Source organism: Bubalus bubalis, chromosome 23 (genome assembly GCF_019923935.1).
Source record: "Bubalus bubalis isolate 160015118507 breed Murrah chromosome 23, NDDB_SH_1, whole genome shotgun sequence".
NCBI lineage: Eukaryota > Metazoa > Chordata > Mammalia > Artiodactyla > Bovidae > Bubalus > Bubalus bubalis.
The window spans coordinates 16984768-17000124 of record NC_059179.1 but is presented as its reverse complement, the minus strand read 5'-3'; the positions used below and the strand labels follow the sequence as shown (position 1 = coordinate 17000124).

The window sequence follows — 15357 nt, the reverse complement described above, 5'->3', positions numbered from 1 at the left end:
GGAGCCTGGTAGGCTGCAGTTCATGGGGTCGCTAAGAGTCAGGCACGACTGAGCGACTTCACTTTCACTTTTCACTTTCATGCCTTGGAGAAGGAAATGGCAACCCACTCCAGTATTCTTGCCTGGAGAATCCCAGGGACAGAGGAGCCTAGTGGGCTGCCATCTATGGGGTCACACAGAGTCGGACACGACTGAAGCGACTAAGCAGCAGCAGCAGCAGCACACACACATTTAAATACATACCTACCCACAAAACATGCCATAGGGTTTACTTGTTTATCTTATTGTTTATCTCTTACACTAAAATGTAAGCTTCATGAAGGAGAAAATTTGTTTTGTTTTATTTGTTATTGGGGTATAGCTGACTGACAAACAATGTTGTGATAGTTTTAGGTGGACAGTGAAGGGATTCAGCCATACATATACATGTATCCATTTTCCCCCAACTCCCCTCCCACCCCAGCTGCCACATAACATTGAGCAGAGTTCCATGTGCTATATAGTGGGACCTTGTTGGTTATCCATTTTAAATATAGCAGTGTATACATATCCATCCCAAACAGAGGAGAAAATTTTCATCTGTTTTGTTTGCTGTTGACTTTTTAGTGCACAGAATAGTGTGCAGCAAATGGGAAGTAGTCAACAGACAGCTGTTGACCAAAACAGAAGAAACAGCCCCAACAGGCTAAATAATTTGCCGAATCCTCACAGCTGACCAATAACACAGCCCTCTCTTTATCATGCTTCCAAGACCCAATGTAGGAACTAGCATCTGGCAGGATAGCAGATATCTTCATGGTCATTTTCCCATCTTAATTTTTTTTTACCTTTTTGTTTTTAATTATTTCATTGAAGTATAGCTGATTTAAAATGTTGTGTTAGTTTCAGGTATACAGCAGAGTGATTCAGTTTATATACCTATGTATATATAATATATAATGTTTTTCATATTCTTTTCCATTATTTCTGACGTCTTTTAACTCTAGACATCTGTAATTTGTATCCTCTCTTACGACCCTCTGGGATTCATAAACTCAGGTGATCAGTGGGTAGGAGCTGAAGGCTCCTAGGTGACTAGTGACTAGTCCTGGGAACAGGAGAAGCCCCCAGGCCCATCACCCAGTGGTGATGGCTGAGACCTCTCCTCAGCCTAGAATGTGATCTAAAGCAGAAAGTGGGTACCAGGTGGTGGTACCTAGAGTTATCATTGCTAGGGTACCTAGTGGCAGCCCTGATGCTACCCAAGGAATGACCACATGGAAGTAGAGCTTCGGAGAGATAGGAGAGAAAACAGACCCAGAGGGGGTAGGTGGAGACCCAGCAGAGAGGAAGCCACCCTCCAGGAGCCCTGGCGTCATGGAAACTGGCCCTGCCACTCCATCTGTCCTTGAAGTCTATAAATAGTTGGTTTCAGTATCAGCCATGGCCAGACCAGACCAGCAGCATGGGCAAACCCTGAGAGGAAATGGATTTGGGGGAGGATGTCCCACACACAGAGAATGGGTAGGATGAGAGGAATGAGATGGAGGGAAAGACTTTGCCTGTCCCCACTGCACATCACAGCAGGTCACTGGCACTTAACCCACCCCACAGAATTTTCAATGCTGCCGATCATTTAGTAATGTCATTTAGATAGATCATCCCCCACCCTTCCTACTACTTTGTTCTGTTTCTGCTACTTAGTATAGCCTTTTTGCCTCCTCATTTGCTCATAGGTTTAAAGCTTATCTCAATTTCTACTTCCTCCAAGGAAGAAGTCCAAAACGCCATCCCACCAAAGACTTCTAATCAAGTTGCTGACACGTGGGCTGGGGGTGACCCTGTTAGTGAAGAAAGAAGACCTGTGCCTTGGGCCCTCTGTGAGTTGGGAACATGGGGAATCTTCTGGGACCCTAAGAATCCCTGAGTAACCTCCTGTCCCTCCCTTTTCTGTTACAAAGTCTCCTGAACACTATAGCTCCTCCTCTGCCTCCCCAGCCCAGACTGTTCTCTGTTACTTGGTTACTGAGTGCTTTTAGGGAAGTCTCTTAACTTCTCTGTGCAGGCTGAGTTCTCTGGTTCCAGAGACAGGGTTTCTAGGCAGGATGTTTATTAAGAAGGGCCCTTGGGCTCTATGCCTGGTGGAGGGTGTGACAGGAAGCTGGACTGGGCAGAGGGAGAAGCTGAGCTCCACGGAGCCCTGGAGCCAAGCCATAATGACCCATCAGAGAGGTCCCATTTTGGGACAAATGGCTGGTCCTTTATCCCCACTAAGATCAGTCACTGAACACAGCCTGGGGACAGGCATGCCCCTGGGGAGTGTCAGTCCCTGAGGGGGCTAAAAGCTAAAGGGTGTCCATCTCCCAGGAGCTGGAAAATTAAGTCCTTCCACAAAGAGAGAACTGGGCAATGTAGCGGTGCCTCAGCTTTTTCCTATAATAAGGGCATCATGACACTTCATTGGGCTCTTCTCTGGATAAATACAACCATATATGTCAAGTTCCTAGTACACATTCTGACTTGTTTAGTAATGAAGACCAAGTTTATTTTCTGAATATTGGGCTAGGATCAGCTGGGTAACTCTGACCCCACGCTACCTTTCATCTTTTGGGGAGGTGACCAAGAGGTGGGTCCAAGTGCACTAAGACTCAAATTTAGACTTCTGAAGTTTTTCCTCATGAGGTTACATAAAAGTTCATTGAAATATAATAACAGTAATGAAATATGTTAATCACCCAACTTCAAATTCAGGTCTTAGCAGATAAATTATATTTTTTAAACAATCCATTATCTTGTGAACAACACTACTCTATGACATTATCTTTTTGTCTTCTCCAATACAGAGGTTTAATAGGAGCCACCTTATCTATGATTCTGTTTTGGAATTTCTTCTTTTTTAAAAATAATTAATTAGTTTATTTTGCTGTGCTGGATTTTAATTACCGTGTTCCGGGCTTTCTCTAGTTGTAGTTATCAGGGACTATAGTTTCTTGGGGTGGATGGGCTTCTCTTTCTGTGGTTTCTCTTGTTTTGGAGAAGGGACTCTAAGGTGTGTGGGCTCAGCAGTTGCAGCTCATTGGTTTAGCTGCCTTGCCACATGTGAGATCTTCCCAGGCTAGGGATCGAACCCATGTTCCCCTGCAGTGGCAGGTGCATTCTTAACACTGGGCCACGAGGGATGCCCTCTTCTTTGAACATTCAGGGATGCTTGAGAAATGGTAGTGGTCTGGCCTCTTTGATGATTTGAAGATTTTTGTGCCACATGTTCAGGGAGCCAGGAAGCAGGTGGACAAAATAGCTGCTTGTCTGCTAGGCACACGGCAGGCCTTAGATCCCCCAGCTCATCTGCCCACACCTTTATCAGCCAGGAGGGGACTTGAGCCAGTTCCGGTGTCCAGGTGTCCTTAGGGGCCCACGCTCCCCGCTCCCTGAAGCATGCTCTTTGTCGACAGGAATCCCAGAGCCGCCCAATCCCTAACGGCCACTTCAGGATTCCACCTCCCCACCCCCACCCCCAGACTGAACGAAAAAGCTGGAGAAAGGAAAGAACTGGGAGCTGAACTTCCTGCCCAGTTCCTGGCGCAGCGGAGGGCAACTCCCCCGGGTCGGCGGTCCTGGACGGGCGCGTGGGATCCCAGTACACCGTACTGAGTACAGGACGCTGACCCTGGGAGTGAGGTCGCGAATTGCGGGGCCAGACAAGCCGGATAGAACAGGCGGGAAAAGATGTCTTTGTTTTGCGAACCTCTGAGCTTGGGTTTCAGTGTTTCAGTTCTTTTCAGCGGGAGAAGAAACAAGTTGCCCTGATGTCTTTAGATCAGGGTGCCCCGGGCAGCTGCACTGGTTTGGGGATAGGGGTGCTGCGGCTGCGCGCGCCCCAGCCCCGCCCCAGGCGGCTAGATGAGAGCTTCCGGCTCTCTAACCCTTGGACAGAGCCGCCTCAGATCTCAGTGTAGGCTTGGAATCCGGGAGTCACTTACGCCCCGTCTTGAGTCCCAGAGGAGGGATCATGGCCACGATCTCCAGGAATGGGAGCTCTGTAGTCCCCTGAGCTAGTCCAGGACTTGTCCTGGAAATTAAATAAGACCGTCTGTAACTCCTAGCTCAGCCCTAGTCTCACAAGACCGTCACAGCAAAACATAAATAAATAAATGCATTTAAAAATAATTAAGTTAATTAAAAAAAGGAATGAGGCTGCTATCCCAGGAAGCAGTGGTTTTGAAGGGTCCTGGCAATTGCACCGTTGGTGTGGGAGTAGACAGCTCTGCAGAAGCCAAGAGGGGGGTGGGCCTGTTCACTGGGGAATCCACCAGCGGACAGCCACCCACCCTGTTCCGTCCACTTGTAAAACTGAACAGTTGGAAAGGCCCACTATTCCCTGACTTCCTAGATCACTGCTCCTCTGCCCTTTTCCCATCCTCCTTGCTTCCATTTCTTCAGCATCCTCTCTACCTTACCCCCACCCCCTCATGCACAGGTATTTTGATCTAAAAAACTATTAGTTTTTTGATCTTTTAGATTTCCATGGAATTCATTATAATAATAATAAACAAGGTAACTGAAGTTTAGAGAGGTTAAGACCATTCAACTAGTACTCTGCAGGAGTCAAGAGTCTGAGGGAACTGTAGAGTTTGAATTAATAAGTAATGGTTTTAAGATAAAACAAGGTTGCTTGTCTTTGGGGGTCAGAGTTGTCAATCCATCACTGGGCATTTTCTGAATAGAGGCTGTGTGTCCAACTCAGAGCTAGTTCACTGGAGCAGGGGGAAGGAGATCAAAAAGATAGAAGACTAGGGCCCCCACCGGGAGAAAGATTAGCATTTAGTCTCCATCCAAGGAGCTGAGGCCATTTAATTAATTTTTATTTTGAAAACTTTACATCATGTTAGAAGAAATTATTGGATTGGCTAAAAAGTTCATTTGGGTTTTTCTTTAATATCTTACGGAAAAATCTGAACGAACTTCTTGGCCAACCCAATATTTAAAAATTTTTTTCTCCAGTTGCATCTCTCAAAGTTTTTGTACTGTCTCCTAATTTTTGGCAGTAGGTAGACATAATTTTTATTTTTTATTTATAAACTCTATAAATAATTTTGTTTACAAATAATACTTGGTTTAGAAATAATTTTGTTTCATTCTTTTTTTATATAATCTTGAAAACACATTTCCATGCCTTCTCATAGACTTCATGATTATCATTTTTAGGCTGTGTACTACTCCTTCACATGGCCATACCATATTTAGCTACTTTTCTGTTGCTGCTTAATTCCAGTTTTGTTTTTTTTTTTGTCATTATAAATAATGCAGCTATAAATATCTTTGTACATATAGCTTTTTCTTTTAAATTACATCCTGGAATCAGTGCCCAGAAAGGGAATGACCTGGTCAGAGTGCTGACTGTTTTTAGCTCTTGCTGTGTAGAGCCAGACTACAACTGACAACGTTTAAAAACTAAATGATGTAACCTATGTACTAGTGCCCTATATCCAAAAAGAATACTGTATAGAATAGGAACTGTTGGCACTCACGATGTATCAGGTCTATACATTCCCAGCAGGACACCTAGGGATCAATGAGAGGCAGTTTCCAACTTTGGGAGCACAAGAGCTGTGGCTCTTCAACCTTTTTCTCTTCCTAGGACACAAAATATTCAAAACCGCTCCCCATCTTAGGGCAGACCCAGAATTTGGTTAGTCTCCTAAATTCTGCAGGGACTTGAAACACAAGCATGTTTTTAAATCAGGAGAATCTTAATCAAAGATGGTATAATTTTATCTAATAACAGTGTATGAGATACAAAAATTTAAATATATTTGTGTAGGATATAAGATTAATAAAAGTTAATGTAAATATTAATTTATTAGATTTAAATTATTAAAAGCATCATTCAAGATGCTCCCAATCTTATTTTTTCTGCACTTGATAAATTATTCTCTGAGAAATGTTAGTATGTCTCACAATGATTATGTTTTTTCTTTTCCTTTATATTTCTTCTGATTTTTGCTTTATGTATCTTTGTTTATTTGTTGTTAGGTGTCTAATGGTTTATAATATCTATATTATTTGGGAATTATACCTTTTATTATTAAAAATATTCATCTTTGTTAAAAAAAAAAAGATAATTTTTGGCTTTGATGGAGCAGGTAGCTGGCTCCTGGTGGTAAAACTATTCTTTTTTCTCACATCCAAGAATATCAGGAAGGGGAGTGGGTGGAAGGGATAAATTAGGAGTTTGGGATTAATAGATACACACTGCTTTATATAAAACAGATAAACAGCAAAGATCTACTGTATAGCACAGGGAACTATGTTCATTATTTTGTTATAACTTCAAAAAGGATCTGCAAAAGAACATATGTCTGAATAGAAAATCAACTAAACTTCAATTAAAAAAAAAGAATATCAGGGTGCAAAATGAGAGGGATGGATAGATGACATAAATCCACTTTAATTTCTAAATTCAAGCAAACCATTCCCAAACCAGTCACTTGTCCTGTGACACAATTGGACAAGTAAGATGATCCCTATATGTGTAAATCTCTGCACAGGGCATCTGGGTAGGTAGGCCAGTATCACGAGGAGACAGAACACTGGGGCTCAGGTGGCAGTATGAATTGGAGCCAAGAAAAATATGAAGAACCTGAGATTCAAAGGTCATAAGGTTGGCCAATGTATTGCCTTCATTAAATACTATTCTTAGGCTCTGGGATACAGCAGTGACCCAAACAGATAAAAACCCTTACCCCTGGGGAACTAAACCTTAGGGGTGGGGGCCGGGTGCAAATTAGTGAAATACTTATTTTGTCAGATGATGATAAACATAATGGGAAAAGAAAAGCAGAGGAAGGTGACTCGGTGTTCTAGAGAGGAAGTTTTAAATAGGGCTCTCGGAGATGACCGGACTGAGACCATGACATCTGAACAAAGGGCGAGCCTTAGGATGTCTGGAGCAAAGCATTCCAGGAGCCCTGATGCAGGGCCTTGAGGCTGGAGCGAGAGGCCGGTGTGGGCTGAGAGTGGCACAAGGAGATGAGATCAGAAAGGGAGCTGGTGCCATTCCGTGGGTGGCCCTACAAGCATCTTAGGCATTCAGCTTCACTCAAGAGTAAGTGGGCAATGAGACGTGGTGCGATCTGGCCTGGCGAATGTACTCCAGGGCGAGGGCGACAGAGCCCATTTAGGAGGATAGAGGCGCGCTGGGAACCCAGGTGTTTGGACTCAACCCGGTTACCTCTACACGCAGCTGGTCTGCCTCAGACTTGAGGTCTGAATTGTTGGGAAGGTCAGAATCTACGGCGAATCCAGCCGGTAGGAGAGGTTTCTAGGAAGGTTTTGAAGTTCCTTACAAACTCACGCGATGGTCTCATTAGCATTAACAAAGTTCCAGTGTCGGGTTCTTTAGCAAGGGGAGCCTGCGCGACGGTCCAGTTACACCACTGTCAGCTGCGTGGCCTCGGGCAAGGCTTCTAATCTCAGGCCGACTCAGCTAATTTATTTGTAAAATAGAGCTATAAATGCCCTGACTGCTTCACATTTTCTAGCGAGATCACTGGACAGCATCTTTAAAACATCACTGTCGTTTACATGAAAGCAAATGTGAAAATGGAGCTGACCTCAAAGGGGTGACTTTGTAAAGCACTTTCAAACTGGTTTTCAAGCGTAGACTCCTCCGCGGTCGCCGGAACCTGCCCGCCTCTCACCTAGCGCCCGCGGTGGGGCTGGGAGTCCGGCCGGGCTGCGCCCGGGGCGGGGCTGTTTAGATCCCTAGACCCTGAGCTGACCCCCGGCTCTCGGGCCAGACTCTCTGCCCGGGCCGCGGGTTGCGGACCGCGGGCGGGAGGACGCGAGGGGCTGGCGGCCGCGACGCGGCCTGGGCGGAGCCGCCCCCGCCCTCCTCCCGCCCGGCTCCCGCCCGCCGCAGGCTCCACCGGCCCGCGCCGCGCGCTCTTTCTCCGACAGCTGCCAGGGAGCCCAGCTCGCCACTCCGCGTCTTGCCCCGTCTGTCCCCTCGGGTCGCCACCCGCCGTCGCCGCGCCATGACCACCCTGCAAATAGTCCTGCAGGGCCCGGGACCCTGGGGCTTCCGCCTCGTGGGGGGCAAGGACTTCGAGCAGCCTCTCGCCATTTCCCGGGTAAGAGGAGCCCGGGACGCGCGGGGAGCGGAGCCATCCCGGGCTGGGGAGTGGCGTGCCCTGGAGGGGACCTGGGGCGGCCGGAGCCCCGTGGGCGCGGTCGGAGACGGTGGTTTTCGGAGCCCGGGACGGAGCTGGGATCTCCGGGCGCGTCCAGGTGCGCCAGGTGCGCGGAGCGCTTTCCGCACGTCTCGGGCCCGCCGCCCTTGCCGGACGCCCGGCTCGCAGGCGAGCCAGGACCTGCGGAGCATCCACTTACCGCGTCTGCAGGACAGCGGGGGCCAGTTTTCGTTCCTTCGCCTTGAAAGCTTGGCGGGCGTGTGGACGCGCTTTGTCAGCGGGCGAGGGGCTCAGTGTTCCCGCAGATCCCGCTCGCTGGGAGATAGCACTCCACTGTTAGAACCACGCCGTAAAGCGGCCGAAAGCAGTTTGGGAATAGCAGGAACCACCTAGAAACTGAGGTGTAGCGGGTGGGAGGTTTACTAGGCCGGGGGTGGTGGTGGGGGCGGCCCGCGGGGGACGAGTGAAATTAACAACAGTGGAAGTCTAACTCATTGGACTTCATTCATGGCCAAGTTTTACCTCTCTAATGTCTTTTGGAGAAATGGCGGGATTTTACCACCCGAATAAACCCTCTTGGATATTCCACTCCTTCGCGGGAGATGGCTGTGACATATTTCGCCTGGCATTTCGGGATTATCAACCGATAAGCTTTAAACAGGGAGGGGTGCGATGAGGGTCCTACTTTATGTGTATGTCAGGGGGAAGTGGTGTTTGAAAAATTCTAAGAGAGCCCATCATTCCCAAATAAAGTGGAAACCTGAGGGAGATCCAGACTTAGCGTTTGGAAGCCCAGGTTTGGTCATCTAGTCTGGGCCAAAGGCAAGCTCGAGGTCCCACTGAGAGGTGCCACAATTCAGTGTGCCACCTGGAAGCTGGCCCAGAAATTTTTTGGATTAAATTTAAAAGGGGAGCCAAAAGCACTCTGGTATCACTCTTTGCTAGGCTTCTCATTCCATTCTTGGGCTCATCTGCTTGCTGAAGGTGACCCTAGACCTGCCTTTCCAGTCATCTGAACATTCCTCTTTTTTAGAGGGGCAGTTTGGAGAGGGAGGGGAATACCTACAGGTCCTTTTGACTTAAGTCCCTGCTTCCAGCCCCGGAAAAAATATGGAAGGTACAGGAGAAAAGGAATCAGGGCCTCCTCTTGGTCTTCTGTCCAGCCATAGTCCTACCTACATTTCCTTCCAGGTGGGCCTAGTGAACTGATGAGGTCTTCTTTAACCATCCCACTCCTAGAAGGGACAGGTGTTTCAGTTCTTAGGCACTGTCTCCTCCCTATCCTCCACCTCTTGTCCCCAGGGGGCCACTTGGAGTATTCCCAGGTACATGCTATCTTCCTAGGCACCAGCCAGATTCCTCAAGTGCAGAAACTACCTTTCCCAAATCTGGACCCCCGTGCCCAAGCTTGGCACCGAGCTGAACCTGGCTGTGCCTAGTAAATCTTTGCAGGCATATTAATAAATGCTTATCCAGGGGAGAGACATTTAGACTCGCTTACCTCATAGTCCATTTATCCCCACTCTTTGTGTCTATAATTAACCTGTCAGCCCTCTCAGCTTCTGAATTTATATATCACATGAAACCTTTTCTTTAGAATTGGAGAATATGGCTCCTGTTAAGAACGGAAGACAGAGCAGGAGAACAGAGTAGCGGTGATTAAAACAAACAAGAAAACCAAAAAAACTAAAAAAACTCTAAAGGGAGGGGAAGAGAGATTTTACTGGTCATCTGTTGAAAGGGCATTACTGCCTGTCATTTTAGCTGTTTTGAAAAGGCTTAATGCAAGTGGCGCTGTGCAGGAATGATGGTAGGGGTGGAAAGCCACAGTCCTGTGCATTCAGTAGTCTGTACCCTTATCTGTTTATTTTTTTATTAGCACAAGTGTCATGAGCATGTCCCATATTCTAGAAACTATGCAAAGCCCTAGAGTTCCAGAAATGAGAAGACACAGCTCCACTCTCAAGATGTTTGTGGTTTAGTGAGGAAAGCTAATCTTTATAACACTCTGGGCTGTCCTTTGATTGAAAAGTGAAGGTGATTCAGAGGAGGTGACATCCTCTTGATGACAATTATTTACCCGTTTATTCACCTCATTATTTCCACATGGAAAAAACATGGACCTCTGAACTTCCTGATCATGGGAAAGTCATTGTCATAAAGGGTCCCCAGGTGGGTGAAATCTGGTGTAGGTTTGATATTTGGTTCTTACTTGAGTTGTACCTGGAGGGAGTCTCCTGTCTGAGGCTGTCTTTTTTTTTTTTTTTTTTTTTAATCTCCACAATGGGGATAACTCTGGCCACTGGCGGGTTAAGGTTTGTGAGATTGCTCTGTAAACAGTGAACAGTATTGAGGTGTGAGTGTCCACAAAGTTATACACACCTGGTTGGTAGGTGTGCTACATTTATCATCGGGGCAGATACAGTTTGCTGTGGTTTTGTATATGCAGACTTTGAGTCTCCACACCAAAGCAAACCGTAAAATTAAGCTGGAAGAGGAGTGCCTTTTACTTAAATAGCTATGTTTGCTTTCTCTTGAATGAATTATTCTGGTATTGGCTCCATCCTTTTGTTAAACTACTGAAGTTCCTGAATATAACTCTGTAGTCTGGGGTACTTGAAATTTTTTTTTTTTAAACTTGCTTTTATTGTGAAATTAAAAAGTCATAAACTAAAAATGCACAGCAAGTGGTTATAAATAACCAGTAGAGTTACTACCCAAGTCAAGATATAGAACATTACAGAGTGCCAGGCTGGGCTCCCTGTGTTACATAGCAACTTCTCACTGTTTTACACATGATAGTGTGTAAAATATGACCCAGAGGATGGGGAGGGAGGCTTAGGAGGGAGAGGATTTATATATATTTATGACTGATTCGTGATGTTGTATTGTAGAAACCAACACAACATTGTAAAGCAATTTCCCACCAATTAAAAAAAAACAGCCAGACTGCAGCAGCTCACTAACCTGCCTCCTTGTTTTTCACTAGTTTCAGAACAGAAACAAACAGAATACATTTGTATGTGTGTGAATAGCTGCTTTTATTCCTCAGTATTTTCATCTGTGCTTTTGTGATAAATTTTCAACCCAGATCTCCAAATTTGAATGGATAAAACTATCTTTCTTCCTTTTCCCAGTTTTTCATTTAAGCCTCTACCTTGGACTCCCTACTTATCCAGATACACATTTGCAGTTGTCCCCTGAGATTTTTTTTTCCTCAGTCAGATCTACAGTTGTCTATCTCCTTGAGATTTTTTTCCCCCATGTCAATTTCTTATTTCCTGTAGTTGCTTTCAAGGGAAGCCTTCAGAGGATCTACACCCTGGCCAAAATTGCTGTTGAGTTTATGTTGACTCTTTTTCCTCTCCCAGCAACTGACAAAAGACAGGAAGGGGTGGAGCCAGAGATAAGGGATGCTGTTGGTAGGAGGCTGCTCATTTGCTTCTTGAGTCCTGGGGAAGCCTCTGTTAAGAGCCTCTGGTTTTCGCTTGTGCATCCTAAGGGGTGCTGAATAATGGATACTCTGTAGTCAGAAGGTCTTTTCTGACTTTTAAGAGTGTTATTTCCACATTCAAGGGCTTACATCATGTCCTTAAGGGTGAAAGAGCAGGGCTTATCTGTCAGATTGTGAAAAGCCAGAATTGTCCATAAAGGCTCATTATGCATGAATGGTCCTTGCTGTGTGCTCCCTCATTCTGTGAAATTGATCACCTAGGAAATATTAGCTGCTCCAGCTGGTCAAAGGAGTGGAGGAAGAGGACGAATTACAGGGAATGTCATGGAAGTGAATGCTTGAGCCTATGGCATGAAACTGTCTAAGCTGTGTTATGTCCCTTTGACCAGAGACTCTGCATGTTACCCCAACTCCTGGGTGCCAGCCTGTTGGCTTGTCTTTGAAGAGGAGAGAGCGGAGAATGGTGTTAAGGTATTGCAAGTGAAGTCGCAACCCTGTGGACTGCAGCCATTGCAATGGGATAGATAATTGAGAGGAAGTTATCAAACCACTGAGGTCACTTTCCTAGTCTGATCAAGACTGGGAGAAGCACCATAATTCGTCTTGTCCTGGGGCTGTTTTATAAGCTGTGCTCATTCCTTGGCATACCTTGTCACTGCTCCCTGGATGAGAGGGAACCAAGTAAGCTTTGCATTTTACAGGTGAGAAGCTCCATGCCCAAAGGTCAGGCAATTTGAATTTACAGATTTTTCAGTGAATGAACTATTTCTTAACTTCTTTGTAAAGGAAAAGGTAAAGGCTCATTAAAAATGAGCAAATGTTATAAAATTAATTTTTAAAGGATAATTTGACTTGCATTGTGTCTCAGAGGAGAGCCTGAAAAGCTGCATGGTAGAGTGCCTGGGACAGGAACTCAGGCTGACCTCCAGTCCTGAACACCACACTGGGTGACCCTGGGTATGTCACATGCCTTCTCTAGGGTTCAGTTCTCTGTGAGGATAAAATAAAGAAACAAATGAGCAAACCATTGATTTTGTACCCTTTGAATATGAGGGCCCCCCTTTTTATTGTTAAAAAGTGTCCCAGCCTCTCCTATGGCATTGGTTCTATCTTTAACTACCAGTTGATTGAGAAAATGTGTTATGAACTCAGAAATGTTTTCCAGTGAATTTGGGTTGCGTTATTCATCTGTGAATATCTATGCCTAAATGACTCTTGTGTTAATCACAAGAGCCTCTGTTTACACTTGACAGGTTTGTATGAGAATATTTATTTAATCGACTTGCAACAATGACCATGGTTAATCTAGTTAAACTATACATAAGAATTTTTATATGCTAAGCAGTGTTCTAAATATGAACATATTCTTTCAATAATCCTTGTGATGCTTGTAAGGCAGATACAATTAAGATGCCCATTTTATGGATGAAAAAAACTGAGTCATAGACATGTTAAATACTTGGCCCTTGTCATGCAGTAGTGAGTGGATAGAGCTGGATTTTGACTGAGTGATCTGACTTCAAAGGCCATGGCCTTAACCTCTGTATCATAATAGTATTGTAACAGTAGCTGTTATTTTGTGAGTGCCTACTCTGTGCTAGGGGTGCACTTACATTATCTTTTTCTTCACAACCCAGGGACACAGGACACACGATCAATTGCAGAACTGGGATTTGAAACCAGGCAGATTGACTCCCAGGCCGGCTTTAACTACAGTATTCTGCTCTCTGATAAGCCATAACTATCAGTATTTCATTGGTAAAAGTATCACCCAGCACCCAGGTCTGAGAAGTGCTAATCGTGGGACAGGTATCATCATGAGGGGTAGGATTCTCCCGGGTTCCTCACCCCTGAGACCCTTGTGCCCAGGGCGGTTTGCTGGTCTGGTCTCAGCCCTAGTGCTCTTAGAGCTCAGAGCATCTCGGAGAATAGCAACTCCCCTTCCTGTTCCTCCTGAAAAGCCAGAAGCCATGGCCCCACCTGGGAGAATTGGACAGTCCAGCCATGGGAGTCCATGGCCATACGGGCAGGGAAGAACACAAGAGCAGAGGAATTGGATGATTTGCCAGAGAAAAGCCTGCCTGGGTGGCCAGGAGGGGATTTGGGGGCAGTTTTTATGACAAATGAAGATTACCAGGGAGTAGACAGATCCACCTTGCCCAGCCAAGGATGGGCCTGTAAAGTGGGAGCTGAGTCAAGTCCAGGACGAAATGTACCCATGAAAACCTGAGATGAAAAAGGTAATTTCTATGTGGCACTTAGCACCCCTTGTGATTGTTGATACTGTTATTAGCGCCAGTGTGGTGAACTGGAAAGGTCATCTGTAACTGAGGTCTGTGGTGTGTTTTCATGTGTATAGTACACTGCCTTCTCAGGAAATGCTGTCAACCTGAAAGACAACTTTCTGAAGAACACTCTGATCTTGTAGAAGGATAGGTTCTTGACCAAAGACTTGGCCTAATTTTAATAGAGATGACTACTCAGATAAGCTTCCCCGGTGGCTCAGAGGTTAAAGCATCTGCCTGCATTGCAGGAGACCTGGGTTCGATCCCTGGGTTGGGAAGATCCCCTGGAGAAGGAAATGGCAACCCACTCCAGTATTCTTGCCTGGAGAATCCCATGGACAGAGGAGCCTGGTGGGCTACAGTCCACGGGGTCGCAAAGAGTCGGACACGACTTCACTTTCACTTTCGCTCAGATAAGAAGATACGGACATAGGTAGGACCTATATAGGGTAAAGAGGTCAAATGCATACAGATAGATGAAATTAAGGTGATGTACCAATGATTTACATCCATTTCTTTAAAAATTACACTTTCAAAGCTTTAATGTGATTAGACTGTATATGCTCAGTCGTGTCTGACTCTTTGCAAGTCCATGGACTGTAGCCCACCAGGCTCTTCTGTCTGTGGGATTTCCCAGGCAAGAATACTGGAGTTGGTTGCCATTTCCTTCTCCAGGGGATCTTTCTGACCCAGGGATCGAACCTGGGTCTCCTGCATTACAGGCAGATTCTTTACCAACTGAGCCACCAGGGAAGTCACAATCAGACCCTATGACTCAGCAATTCTCCAGTTAACTGCTCAATAGAAAAGTGTCCACATGGCATGAAAGACATATCAAGAATCTTCAAAGAGGTACTATTCACAATAGCCCCAAACTTGGAACAACTCAAATGCATTAACAAAAGTGAAATGGAAAAATAAATGCTGGTATATATACATATATTTATAACAAAGAATGAAATAAAACACTGCCTCAGTGAGAATGGAGGAATTACAACCATGCATGATAATATGGATCAGACAGACATACAGTGTTGACAGGAAGAAGCCAGACATAACACATAAATACCACATCATTAGAGTTATAGAAGACTAATCAAGCCAAATTAATCTATAGTGTTAACTAGCATTAATCTATGGTCGGGATCATGGTAACCTTTGCCAGAAGGCTAGTGATGGAAGGAGGCACGAGGGGGTCTTTGGAAGTTCTGGTAGTGTTCAGTTTCTTTGATTCTGATTCCATGGACTTGCTTTGTTTGTGATCATCCAGTTGTTTATTCACAAATCATGTCCTTTTCTGTTTGTGTGATATGCCTCAATAAAATGCTTACATTAAAACTCTTGTGCTTTGTATATAGGATCAAGTAGTATAAAAATGTGGACAGCCCATGGTAAAAAGCCTTCCCCACACCATTTCCCAATCTTACTTCCCAGAGGTAAACACTGT

The 15357-nt window shown here is 45.3% G+C and overlaps 1 protein-coding gene and 1 long non-coding RNA gene across 3 annotated transcripts in view; one reads left to right on the top strand and one right to left on the bottom strand.

The window, feature by feature from the left end:
* Nucleotides 1–2725: 2725 nt before the first annotated feature.
* LOC102390247 lies at nucleotides 2726–9354 on the bottom strand. Of its 2 annotated transcripts, XR_006548114.2 has the most exons (3): nucleotides 9238–9354; nucleotides 8371–8567; nucleotides 2726–4048 (listed from the first exon to the last, which is right to left on the bottom strand). It is a non-coding gene; the product is annotated as an uncharacterized LOC102390247 (long non-coding RNA). The 2 variants fall into 2 exon arrangements; XR_006548115.2 differs by lacking the exons at nucleotides 8371–8567; nucleotides 9238–9354 and adding an exon at nucleotides 7211–7704.
* The window catches only part of PDLIM1 (PDZ and LIM domain 1), a 40311-nt gene continuing 32771 nt past the window's right edge, over nucleotides 7818–15357 (top strand). The window contains exon 1 of the mRNA XM_006067832.4: nucleotides 7818–8111. Within this exon, the coding sequence (XP_006067894.1) occupies nucleotides 8016–8111 (96 nt within the window). The 5' untranslated portion in view covers nucleotides 7818–8015. The remainder of the gene's footprint in view (nucleotides 8112–15357) is intronic.